The sequence below is a fragment of the Corvus cornix genome, chromosome 21 (assembly GCF_000738735.6).
Source record: "Corvus cornix cornix isolate S_Up_H32 chromosome 21, ASM73873v5, whole genome shotgun sequence".
NCBI classification, from domain to species: domain Eukaryota; kingdom Metazoa; phylum Chordata; class Aves; order Passeriformes; family Corvidae; genus Corvus; species Corvus cornix.
The window spans coordinates 354,166-366,985 of record NC_046350.1 but is presented as its reverse complement, the minus strand read 5'-3'; the positions used below and the strand labels follow the sequence as shown (position 1 = coordinate 366,985).

Here is a 12,820-nt window from a genome sequence, read left to right as displayed (position 1 = left end):
GCCAGAATCCCTCCCTCTCCTGCTGCCCATGTGGGGATCAGCCCCACAGCCGAGGCACATCCAGCCTCTCACCCACCAGCATCTCCAAGTCCTTCCCAGCAGGAGTGCTCTCCATTCTCCAGCCAGTATGGATACTGGGGGTTGCCCTGACTCAGGTGCAGCACCCTGCATTCAGCTTTGTTGAACCTCATGAGGTTCCCATGACACATCCAGCACCCCCCAGCCCTGCCTGGGCTGCAGGACAGCCCCAGGACCCCACTCCCTGTGTTTCATCACTTGCTACAACTGCAGGAGATAAACCAGAACTGCTTTTATCTCACTTGGGCATGGCAGAAATGCTGAACCCAGCAACGTAACGGGAAACATAACGAATTCATTTATCATTGTATTATAAATCAATAGTACAATCAGCAAATGGCATTATCATGGAGGCACAAAACTCTCCAGAAGTCCTCAAAAACTCCTTGTCCTCTTCTTCCCCCCAAATGGAATAAAAGCAAGGAAAACAAGCTGGGAAGAAACGAGCAAAGGACATGCTCCGTGTGATAACCCTCCTGTTCCAGCAATCCACCTAATCTGGATGGGCTCATTAATTACTCCTGGGGCTGACGGTTTTCCTTCTTGCTTTCACTCCTCTTCAGAGCTGAAGGATGCAGCACTTTCCCAAGCAATGATTTCACATTATTCAGGAGTGGTTTCCGTACCAAGCCGTGCATCAAACCCATCTCCGTCTGCAAACTCCTCCCTTGCCTACAGGGATGTCTGGATGCTTTTTTTACTAATAACAGGGAATTTCTATGATTTGATTTTGCCATTTCCTCGGGGCAATGTGGAGCTGGAGTCTGCGAATCAACACTGAATCAGAAGGTGAGCCAGAGGAACAGGCAACTTAACAGTATAAACACATTTCCCACTGCGTTGTTCCCAAAAAGTTGCTTACAGGCTGAGAAAATTGGGGAAAACCATTGTCCCCTGTGCCTGAGGGCAAAGGCTGGCGGTGGCCACGCTGCTCAGACCTTCTTCAGGTCCTCAGGGCCAAAGGAGAGCGGCAGCAGCTCCTCCAGCCTCTTGACAATGTAGGTGCCATCTGCTTTGGTCAGGTAGACATCCCAGTCTGTGCCGAACTGGAGGAGGAGAAAGAAGAGACGGATGAGGGAGAAGAAGAAGAAGGGAGTAGAACCTGCACTTCTTCCCCAAATTACTCATACAATCCTTTCTTTTCAGGTTCACAGGGAGCATCCCCCTCTATTGCATGTATTTTGGGTTGGCTTATCAGCATTACCTCCACCTCTCCCAGAGGATACTTTGGGCTCAGATCTTGTGTTTTTACGCCACCAGGGTGAGCCCCGGTGCCTCTGAGCCTGCTGAATCTGACACTCGACCTAAGCCCCTCGACCCATTAAATATTAACAACCCAAAAACGGGCTGCGGGAGCTGGGATTCCTGCGGGAGGAGGGAGACAAGAGCCGGACAGCATCTGTGGGAAGCTCAGCTTTTGCAGGAAAACCCCCCTTTTCAGGCTTGCCAGAGCCAGAGTAAGGACTCGAGGGCAAAACTCTGCACCTGGAGGAATAAACTCCCCTGGGGAGGGTGAGCTAATGGATTCCCACTGAACACCCACCCAGGGTGGGAATACTCCTTTCCCAGAAGATAATGCAATCTGAGGAGCCTGGAGCCAGCCATGGGGCTGAGGATGGGGGGTTGCACCCTCCTTGGTACCTCCAAGTGTTTTAGGGCAAGATGCCTGGGGTCAGGGGATGGTGTCTGGGGTCAGGGAAGGAGCCATGGAGCCCCACACGAGCTGTCACCTCTCTCATCACTTGTCTGCAGGCGCCGCAGGGCGTGATGAAGTGGTCCCCCATGTCACTGCCAAAGGAGAAGGGCACAGATCTCAGTCCTGAGTTCAGAGGAGGGGGGAACACCTGCAGAAGACCTTCATGCCCCAATAACTACAGAGCCACAACAGATTTGCCCCCCAATTCCTCAAAAAATACCATGCAAAAACTTCCTTTCCCTCCCCAAAAGCTGGGGCTGCTGCAGCAGAAGCTGCCCCAGAGGAGTACCAGGGGTTCTCCTGCTCGCCCCCCATCCCGTCCCTCACCATTCCAGCTCTCAGAGCACCCTCACCTGGCGATGGCCATGGCCTTGAAGCTGGTGTGCCCCTCGGAGATGGCTTTTTGGATGGCAGTGCGCTCAGCACACACCCCCAGGCTGTAGCAGGCGTTCTCCACGTTGCACCCTGCAGGGAAGACCCCGGAATCAGCCACCCCTAACCCCATCATCTCCTTTCTTCTTAGGGAATTTACAAAGAAAAGCCATTTTCCCTGCTTCCCCTATTTATTTTCCCATCCACTGTGATCTTTGGCTCACTCCGGCATGGCAGCTGCCAAGAGGCAGCGGGGGAGGACACACAACACCAGCACCCCGGGATGACCCTGCTACACCCTCATACATGACCCAAGGCTTGCTGGGGGCTCCCCAAAATCCCCGGGGGGGGTCTCAGGTCCCCATCTTACCCGAGAAGATCTCCCCGCCGGCGGTGAGCAGCGCGGCTCCCACCGGGAAGCGGCTGTAGGGGCAATAGGCGCAGTTTTTGGCCTCCCGGCTGCGGCGCAGCAGGAGCTGGAGATGGTCACCCTGGGGCTGGCCCGGGGGGACAGCGGCGACCGGGTGCTGCCCGCCTCCCTCCATTCCTGCGCCCGCCTGCCCTTCCCGCTGACGCCGCGGTTAAATATTTCCTCGCCTGGAAAATAGGCTGGCCGGGACGCCGGGATAACGCCCCAGCACGCAGCCGAGCTCCGGGAAGCATCCCCAGGGGAAGCCCTGGCCCCCAAAGCATCGTGCTCAGGGATTCCCACGTCCTCTCCCTGCCAGCTGCCTCATTTTTTCCAATTTCTCCTGTTTTTGTTATTTACTTCCTCCTTTCTCTGTCCCGGCAGAGCATTTTTCCGCTGCCGTCCCGGAGGTTTTTTCCTCGTCAGTTCAAAACTGGTTCTGTGGCTTCACAGGATAATGTCATTAATCATTCCTGGGGCGGAAGGAACAACAGTTCCTGATCAGTGAGATCAAAAGAAATAAATTAATTTGATTGAAAGCATAAAAAATAGTATCTGTATATGTCACATTTTCCCAGGTCTTCTAACTACAGGCAGCAGGAGAAAACTGGCTGAAGACACAGGTGGCTAAAAGCCCAGTTTGGGATGCCCTCATGCTGGAGCCCAAATTCACTTTGGCTGGTGCTTCCATGGAAATCAGCCCACACAAGGTAAAGGGCTCCCAGGAGATCATCAAATTGCTTTTTAATTAAAGATTTCTCTATTTTTCCCCTTGCCCAAGGAGCTTCCTGCCCCATTTTCTAGCTGCAAGGATGGGTATCACGGCCTCCAAGGATATAGCACTGGGATTTTTGTCCAGTTTGTTGGATTTGGGGAGGATTTTGACCTTACCTGCTGGTTTTGCCAGCAAATCTTGGTGCTAGGTCGCTGCTGAGAAGCCACAACAGGCTGGGAAGCAGTGTCCAAATTGGCAGTGGCTTCTGACGGGGTTGAAACTCCGGGAGCTGAAACAGAGCATGGGACAGTGAGACCACCACAGGCACCCCAAGAAACCAAAGGTGGGATGCTGAGATGGGTATTGTCCAAGGGATAACTGGGAAACCCACCTACCACACACTGTGTGGGTGCTTGTTCATTCTGGAACCCGATGATGACAGTTCCCTACTTGCCAGGACAGTGAGTGAGAGGAGGGATTGGCAGCCCTGAACCAGCCCACAACCCTCTTATTCAGCTTTCAAATTGCAAATCCATGTTGTTTTCCCCTCTATAAAATGCAGTGCAGAGTCTCCTTTGCCCCCCAAAATCTGGGAGAAAAAAGGAAAACCAGTCCCAGGGCAGCTTGTGGGTGGCACTGTGGGATGAAACCAGTGTAGAGGGACACCCCCCCACCCCAACCCCAGTAACGTGGGATCTGTAAATAAAGAAGCTTTCTGGGTGGGTTCACACCTGCCCTCTCAATATGAACACCGAGCAAGTAAATACAGTCCTCACCTCAGTCAGTGAGGGCAAGAATAGAAATTGTGAAAGACAGAGGCTGGCATGGATAGAAATCTTCCTCATTAGCACTAATTCCCTAATTGCCATCTCCCCAAAACCATCCTCACACTGGGAGCAAACCACAGAGCCCATGTTTGCATCAGAAAAGATGGAAAACAGACAAATTCATGCATTTTTTATTATTTTGGCTGCAAAAACGTATGAGGCTGTCAAGGCCGTGGCAGTGAGAGAGTGGGGCTGGTGCTGTCTGCCTGTGAAGCTGCTATTTTAAGGCTGTATTTGCTTCACTCAAACCGTAGAAAATCTGGGAAGCTGCTGGGAAATGGCTTCCTGTTCCCTGCAACACCCCACTCTGGTTTTCTTCCCCAAATGGACTAAAAGTGGGGGCACATGGTTACAGGGTGGTTATTTTACCCCTTTCTCCTTCCCATTTTTCAATCCCACGGCAAACAGAGCATCCCCAAGCCTGGGGGTCTCCCTGCTTTACATCCAGATGGTTAAAAAAAAAAGGTGGAAATCAGGGTTGGAGCCAAAGGAGCTGAATCCTGAGCAGCCTCAGACTCCACTGCAGGGCTGGAAGCTCACAGTGCTCCCAAAAAATCCTCTCCAAGCTGTGCCATGGGGAAATAACATTCCATTTCTCCTGGAGAGAAGCTGTCCTGAGGCCTTGGCCAGAGATAAAAGCAACAGGTTAAAAACCAGCTCAGCCCAAAAGGAGAGGAGCAGCAAGGAGGTCTCACTGGCTTGGAAATAACAGGGGCAAACGGGAGGTTTGGAGGAAAAAATGCCAGCAAACCTGCAGGATGTGCAAATCCTGGCACACACCCTTGTGCAATGCACTGATTTGCGGGAAAAAAACCCACCTTTTTGTCGTTGTAGTGTCAGAAGCCATCATATGACCCTCCCAAAAATCATCCCTCGCAGGTGGAAAATCAGGGAATTTCCCCTCACGCCGGTGGGTTTTGGGGCTGGAGGTCTGGCTGCTGCAGGGGGGTGGGGGGTTTAATTCCCCCCCGGCTTCCCATCCCTGCCGGAGCACGGAGCGAGCGCGCACGGAGCTGGCGGGGGCCGTTCACCGGCGGCTCCCCGCGTGCTCGGGGAGGTGGAGCAGCCCACGGAGAGCCGCGTCCCCGCAGCCGCCGCCGTCGCTCCCGCAGCATCAGGCGCAGGCGGCACCCGGAACGCGGCGGCTCCTCGGCTCCGCATCCTCCGTGGGCAGCCGGATCGGATACGGCGGCCGCCTCCCGCTGCCGGGGTAGGGGCTTCACCCCCTGCGCGGGGGGGTGCGGGGACACCCCCCAAACCGGCTTCGGGGCTTGGGGGGGGGGGGGTCCCGCTGCTTGCGAGCGAGGCCGGGATTAGCGGAGCGGAGCGGAGCCGAGATGCTGCCCTGGCGCCGGAGCAAGTTCGTGCTGGTGGAAAATGAACGTAAGTGCAAAGGCAAGAGCCTGGGGCCGGGGTTGAGCTACGCGGCGCTGCTGGCCGGCTTCCTCCGCTCCTGCCCGGACCTGCTGCCCGAGTGCCCGCTGGAGCGCCTGGGCAGCGTCTTCCGCGGGAAGCGACAGAAAGTGGAGCTCAACAAGGAGGACCCGACGTACACGGTGCGGTACCTGGGCAATGCCGTCACCCTGCACGCCAAGGGCGAGGGCTGCACCGAGGAGGCGGTGGGCAAGATCTGGGCCAAGAGCGAGGCGGGCGCCGGCGGGGCCAAGATGAAGCTGACGCTGGGCCCCCATGGCATCCGCATGACGCCCTGCGAGAAGGGGGCCCGCCGGCCGGGCCACGCGTACCTGCTGCACCGCATCACCTACTGCGCCGCCGACCGCCGGCACCCCAAGGTGTTCGCCTGGGTGTACCGGCACCAGGTGAAGAACAAGGCGGTGGTGCTGCGCTGCCACGCCGTGCTGGTCTCCAAGGCCGACAAGGCGCGCGCCATGGCGCTGCTCCTCTACCAGACCTCGGCCTCCGCCTTCAACGAGTTCAAGCGCCTCAAGAGACAGAGCGATTTCCGCCACGTCCAGCAGCAGCTCCTGGGCGATGCCATCGTGCCCTTGGTGCCCCTCCGCAGGCTGCTCAACGCCAAGTGTCCCTACCGCCCGCCGGCCGAGCGGGCCCGCTGCGCCCCTCGGCTCAGCTCCATCCTGGAGGAGGAGGAGGAGGAGGCCTTCGGCGCCGGGACGCCCCTGGGGACCCTGAGCGAGCGGCCGTGCTGCGGCTGGCCAGCGACATGAGGGGCTGCAGCCTGCGCGGGCCCCGGCCCGCCGTGTGCTGAGCGCCGGCGGTCACCGCGTTCCGGGCATGAGGTGCCCTCCCTGCGCCCCAGGCCGGTGCTGGACCCTCCTCGAGGATCAATCTGGACAAGACAGCGGCTCCGTTTGCAGGAAGACCCATGGTAGGGGTGGGCTTGCACCCCAGGGACCCCCTTCCCCCGGCCCCGCACATGAACCTGCTCTCGTGCCTCCTCCGCAGCGGCCATAATAATAAAATTCATGTGTGTTTTCTGCGGTGTGACGGCGCCTGTGTCTCGCCCGGACCCCGGCGGACGACAGCGTTGAGCTCGGCACCGAGGCAGTTTGGGGGGCTTATACTGCATTTACCCCCTGAAAGGCGAGCCAAGGAGGGGGGGCTGCGGGGTCCACGGTGCTTTCCTGCGGCACCGAAGGCTGGGGAGAGCTGCTCCACGTAGTCATGGCAACTTGATTTTTTAGATATAGAGCTGGGGGGGCGGCTGTGCCGCCCACGTCGGGGCAGCTGTGACGGGGTTTCGGCCCCTTGGACCCCACTGGAGAGCAGAACTTGCCTGCACCCCCCCACACACCCCAAAATTAGCACCAAGGGCCTGAAAATCAATAATTTATGAAAAATTGCTATTTTTTTTTCTTCCCCTTTTGCTGCTTTCCCAGAATAAGCAATGGTAAGGAGATGGGGTGGTGGGGGTGGGGGGTCTTGTGTCCCCCCCAGCAGGGTCCTGCCACCCTGCCATGGCCCTGCCACCCTGCCATGGCCCTGCGTGGGGTGGGGGAGAAGGAACCTGCAAAGTGGGGCTGGGGGCTGCGTCCTGAGACTGAGCCCTCGCAGTGGGGGGGCCACGCGGTGCTGCTGCCCCACAGCCCAGTGAGGGGTTAAAACCCCCTCCCCAAGGTGCTATAGGGCTGGGATTTGGGGAGACATCCCCTCCCAGGCTCGGGGGAGCAGGCTTTGATCTGACCACTGCCCCTCAAACTTAGCAGGAGGGTGAAATTTGGGTTGGCCCCCCACCCCCAAAGGGGGGGGAGGGGGAAGGGTGGCACGGGGAATGCTCCTCCCCGCACCTGGGGGCATTAGGATTTGGGGCCAGCTGCCAAGATCCTAAGGGATGGCTGGCACTTGGGCTAATCCCCCTTGAGATACTGGCGAGGCTGGAGTTTGATGTCCTCCCCAAGGACCCCAGGGTGGAGGTGGGGGTAAGAGGTGGGGAGGCTGCGACCTGTCCCGCCCCCCAAACTCCCAGGGATGGGGTTTATCCCCCTAAAGCTCCGTAAGGCAGGGATCTGACCTGCCTCCCCTGACCCGTAACCCTTGTGAGGGGGAATTTTGTGCTCCCCCCGCACCCCAACAAGGCTTTGGGGGGTCCCCGCGCCCCCCGCCCGGCCTTGGCGGACCCGCATCTCGATGGCGGCTCCGCCGCTGCCAGAGCGCTGCTCGTGACGTCATCACCTCGCGCCGGCGCGGCGGGAGGTTGCCGTGGCAACGGCGGGCCCGGCGGCCATGGAGGGCGGCGGGCGGCCCTCGGCCGCACAGGCCGTGCTCTTGGCCGCCAGCACCGCCATCACCGCCCTGCTCTACTCCGTCTACCGGCAGAAGGCCCGCGTGGCCCGCGGGCTCGAGGTGGGTGCGAGGGGTGCGACGGGGGAGTGCACGGGCCCGGCCCCCGGGCCGCGGCCTGGTCGCGCCTGCTGAGCCGCGGCCTCTGTTTGTTCCCCACAGGGCGCGAGGAAGGTCCGGTTGGACGGGGACCTGCGGGCCGTGCTGCTGGAGGCGCCCGGACGCTGCGTGCCCTATGCGGTCATAGAAGGTAGGGTCAGGGCCCACAGCGATACTTCACACGGGGGTCGGGGGCACATCTTCCCCCCAGCTGCTCCTCACCGACGGGTTCCATCGCCAGCTCCTCCTTCTGTGCCCGTCAGGTCATATCCCCCCCGCCAAGCAGCCACAGACTCCTGACAGCAGAAAACACGGGCTCTCAGGCTTTTGCCCCCCATCTTAGAATTCCAGAATGGTTTTGGTTGAAAAAGACCGTAAAGCTCATCCTGTTCCACTCCCTGCCACGGACAGGGACACCTTCCACTGTCCCAGGTTGCTCCAAGCCCCATCCAGCCTGGCCTTGGACACTGCCAGGGATCCAGGGGCAGCCACAGCTGCTCTGGGCCCCCTGTGCCAGGGCCTGCCCACCCTCACAGGGAAGGATTTCTTCCCAATATCCCATCGACACCTGTCAGTATGAAGCCATTCCCCCTTGTCCTGTCACTCCGGGCCCTTGTCCAAGGTTTGTTTGACGAGCACCTCAGCAGCCCCTTGGATCTCCGTTCCAGGTGTGGTGCGGTCGGTGAAGGAGACCCTGAGCAGTCAGTTTGTGGAGAACTGCAAGGGGGTGGTTCAGAGGCTGACGCTGCAGGAGCACAAGATGGTGTGGAACAGAACCACCCACCTCTGGTACGTGCCTGGTGCCCACCTGGGGTGCCCTTGGGGGGTGGGACACCCTGAAATGGCCTCAGGCATGGCCAGAGTGACCAAGTGCTTCAGAGCTGGATCCCAAAGTAGCCCCCACAGTGACAGCTGCCAAAATGGGGCGTGTTTTAGGGCTTTTAGAGTTCACAGAGGGGCTGGAGGGGAAGAGCATGTTGAGTAACCCAACACAGGCAGATCAGCCCCACCTTGTTACAGAGGTGGCCAGAGGATGGCATTTCCAAAAAAAAAAACTGGTTTTAGAACAGAAATTAATTGGATTTGGGTGATTCCCACACCCAGGGGACCCAAGGAGGGTTCCAGATCTGCTGAAACAGAGCCCAGCGATGCTCTTTGATAAGGATTTGATAACACTTATCAAACTGGGATGTGTGACACATGGTGCTTCTCTTCACGGGGTGATGTGTGACAGCTGGGAATGCCACAGACAGGTGAGGAGGAGTTAGGTGGGCATGAAGGAAGCCCCCACTACTTGTGGAGCATTGAGGTGAGGGTGGAGTGGCCTTGTGCACACCTGGACAGTGCCATGAGGGAAAAGGTGGTGTTCTCCAGAGACCCCCATCAAAGAAACTCTGCTTGGGGCACATCCCATCTGGCAGTCCCCAAAACCAGCAGGTCATCCCAGGCTGTGTTCCCCCCCCTTTTCCCTCCCCAGGAACGACTATGAGAAGATCATCCACCAGAGAACCAACACCACCCCCTTCGACCTGGTCCCTGCCGAGGGCGGTGCCGGCGTCACCGTGCGCGTGATGAAGCCTCTGGATGCCGCCGAGCTCAGCCTGGAGACGGTGTACGAGAAATTCCACCCCTCTGTCCAGTCCTTCACGGACGTCATCGGCCACTACATCAGCGGGGAGCGTCCCAAGGGAATCCAGGAGACAGAGCAGATGCTGAAGGTGGGCACGGCCCTGACCGGGGTGGGAGAGCTGGTCCTGGACAACGCCACCATCAAGCTGCAGCCCCCGAAGCAGGGCATGCCCTACTACCTGAGCGCCCTGGATTTCGAGTCCTTGCTGCAGAAACAAGAGTCCAGTGTCCGCTTTTGGAAAATCCTGACCGTCGTTTTTGGCTTTGCCACCTGCGCGGTCCTCTTCTTCCTCCTGCGGAAGCAGTACCGGCACCACCGGGAGAAGCAGCACCTCAGGCAGATGCAGGAGGAATTCCGGCAGGCCCAGGAGCGCCTGACGAACGCCGAGGGCGGTGAGACCCTCAAAAACGCCTGCGTGGTCTGCTTGAGCAGCACCAAATCCTGCGTTTTCCTGGAGTGTGGCCACGTCTGCTCCTGCCACAAGTGCTACCAGGCTCTTCCCGAGCCCAAAAAGTGCCCGATCTGCAGGCAGGGCATCACCAGGGTGGTTCCCTTGTACAACAGTTAATTTTTTGTGATTCTCGGGGGGTAGATTTTGGATTTAAAGCTGCCACTGGCAAAGGGGTTTTGTCGCCTTGCTGCTTGGGTGATGGATTTTGGGGAAGGGGAGGGAGCTTGAGGGAGCGGGTGCTTCAGCAGGGGGGCAGAACTGAGTCTGAAAAGGTGACTGTGCACCTGATCAGGGCTCACGCTGTGCTCTGCAGGTGTTCTTGAGAGAGATGACTCCTTGCAAAGGGTGAGGTGCTCAGGGGGAGACGCAGCTTGAAGCTCTTCTGTTAAGGTTTGGACTCCCAGGGTTTGTGTCATGGTTACAGAGCCTGCAGCCCCTTACCCAGCTGATAAAAACATGGGGAAAACAAAAATAAAATGTATTAAAGGTTCTCAGAGGCTGCAGAATTCCTGTGGTGCTGCCAGTGGGCTGCAAGGCCCAGCGGAGCAGGAGGGGCTGTCAGAGAGCTCGTACCGGGGGGTGGGAACACAGGTAATTCTGTGATCCCTCCCGAAATGGGTTTGTCACACCAGAATGTGAGGATGGGGATGTGAGAATGCTGTGGCTGATGGCTGGGCTTGGCTTGGCTTGGCTTGGGATAGAAAAGAGGGTGTGAAGTAATAAAATAGGATGAAAAGTGTGTCTGTGTCGGATTATTCCATGGGAGTGACAAGGTTTGTGCTCCCTGAGGTGGACACGGTGAGCCTGGATCGCCCCGAGCCGTGATGGAGGTTGGCTGAGGGGGGGATCCTGTCCCCCCTGCACTGGACATGACAGTCAGTGCTGTCCCCTCATGACACGGGTAGTACCAAACCCCCAAACTGACACAAAAAAGGAGAATTCCCTTCCCTGACACCCCCATTTTGCCATAAATTCCATATGCACCCAAGAGGGTTAATGGACCCAAAGTGCTGCTGCAATTAACATTTGCTAGGGAGGACAATTAGAGAAACATTTCTGGGGGACAAGGGAGCCTCAAGTAGGAGCAGGTGAAAACCCCCGGACTGAGGCAGCCCCTGGGCAGCGGGGAGAGACCCCTGCTCCATCTGGTGCCTGCGGGCAGGCAGAGCTGTTCACATCCCCCAGGCACGTTTAAAAAGAAACATTCCCATCGACTGGCATTTAAAAAGCCCTGAATTCAGCAGAGAAGATGATGGGTTGTTTCCTCATTAAACATTAACCAGAGCGGCTGGGCAGCGTCCGAAGGCTATTCTGGCTGTGAGGCACAAATCCACAGCTGGATTTTGAGGAGGAGCGGGTCCCTGGTTGTCCCAGTGCCGGGAAAGGGCCGCATCCCGCCAGCTGTAGATGGCGGTGGCTGCCTGCAGGGCGAGGCAGCCTGCGGAACAGAATCCCAGAGGGAGCAGCCAGAACACAGCTCAAAAAGCCACACTGCAGCTCGAAAACCCAGAATACAGATTGAAACAACAGAATCCCACCGGCTGGAAGAGATGTCCCTCCTCTCCAGGGCACCGACCACCCCAAAAAGCCTCATCCCCTCACTGGGGACAGCGGGGAGGTCAACCCCCTTCAGACCAGTGCAGGACACGGCCTCGAACCTCAGCATTTTGCCCAGGAATGGAGCATCAGGTGAAGCCTAAAAATACACTTTGGAGGGGCTGTGCTTCCCCATTACCCTTCGCCTCCTGTTTCCAAGCTCTCCCTGTGATATCTTGGGCGTAGCCGCAACCTTATGTAAGGAGCTGACAGCTCGGGGGCGGGCGGGGGTGCAGGGGAGAGGGGCTTGTGCAGCTCTGGGGGCTGAGGATTTCAGCAAACAAGGGGTTTGGAGATGGGAGCAGCCTCGGGACAGCGCAGCCCAGCCCTGTCCTTCCTGTGCCCCCATCCTGCTTGGCCCCAAAATGAGCCAGACTCCGGATTCCAGAGAAATCCTGTAACTCAGCCTTGCACAAAGAGCTGCTTTGCTGCCGTTGCTACTGTCCCCCCTCTCCGCCTTGCAGGAGGTGCACCACGGATGCCTGAGCGCCCCCAGCATAGCTGTGGTCTGTCCCAAAATGTTATCCCCGACCTTCCCATCACTCGCTTCGCCGGGCAATAACCCCAATGACCCACGCTGCTGTTCACAACCCTGCATGGAAAACCCCATGGAAAGCTCACAGTGACCCACAAGTCCTCCTGCAGTGCCCCAGGAAAGGCTTGTGCAGGGACGGGTCCCGGGGCCCCACAGCCAGGCAAACCCAGACTGTCTGCCCATGTTGCAGCCCCCACAAAGTGCCAGAGGCCCCGAGATGGCTCATTTCTGCTGGGCTCTGTAGGGCACATGTGGGGCTGTGGCCAGTATTCCTGAGAACAGAGCTGGCCTCCCCAGGGGTGTGGAGGGGTTGGTTCCAGACTTTCCAGGAGTGGCTGGGGGGGCTCACTCTGCACTCCCTACACGTGTCTGTGGGGTAGTCTAGGCTTCCCAGATGTGGCTGTGGGGCAGCTCTGGGCTCCCTAAAAGTGCTGTGGGGCCACCTAAGCCCTCAGAGGGTTCTTGTAGGGCAGCTCCGGACTCCCCAGGGACGCGGAGGGGCAGGCTGGGGCATCCTGAGGACGAAGTGGGGCAGCTCCGGGCTCCACAGGGCGTCTTAGGCAGCTCTGGGATCTCCAGGGATGCTGTGGGACACCCCGAGGATGCTCCGGGACAGCTCCGTGCTCCGCGGGGAGCCTGCGGGGCAGGTCCGG

At 58.4% G+C, this 12,820-nt stretch overlaps 3 protein-coding genes across 3 annotated transcripts; 2 read left to right on the top strand and 1 right to left on the bottom strand.

Annotated features, from left to right (window-relative positions):
* Positions 1 to 369: 369 nt before the first annotated feature.
* Positions 370 to 3,001, bottom strand: CDA (cytidine deaminase). The gene is made up of 4 exons (XM_010412509.3): positions 2,517 to 3,001; positions 2,128 to 2,239; positions 1,809 to 1,866; positions 370 to 1,124 (listed from the first exon to the last, which is right to left on the bottom strand). Exons 1-4 carry the CDS (start codon positions 2,689 to 2,691, stop codon positions 1,011 to 1,013), a joined length of 459 nt encoding a protein of 152 aa, XP_010410811.2. The 5' UTR covers positions 2,692 to 3,001; the 3' UTR covers positions 370 to 1,010.
* A 1,917-nt stretch (positions 3,002 to 4,918) lies between these two features.
* On the top strand, positions 4,919 to 6,553 carry FAM43B (family with sequence similarity 43 member B). Its single transcript, XM_039564071.1, has one exon. The coding sequence runs from the start codon at positions 5,435 to 5,437 to the stop codon at positions 6,281 to 6,283; it is 849 nt and encodes a 282-aa protein (XP_039420005.1). The 5' UTR covers positions 4,919 to 5,434; the 3' UTR covers positions 6,284 to 6,553.
* Positions 6,554 to 7,762: 1,209 nt separating this feature from the next.
* On the top strand, positions 7,763 to 10,775 carry MUL1 (mitochondrial E3 ubiquitin protein ligase 1). The gene is made up of 4 exons (XM_039564070.1): positions 7,763 to 7,919; positions 8,019 to 8,106; positions 8,624 to 8,744; positions 9,433 to 10,775. Exons 1-4 carry the CDS (start codon positions 7,800 to 7,802, stop codon positions 10,151 to 10,153), a joined length of 1,050 nt encoding a protein of 349 aa, XP_039420004.1. The 5' UTR covers positions 7,763 to 7,799; the 3' UTR covers positions 10,154 to 10,775.
* Positions 10,776 to 12,820: the final 2,045 nt, after the last annotated feature.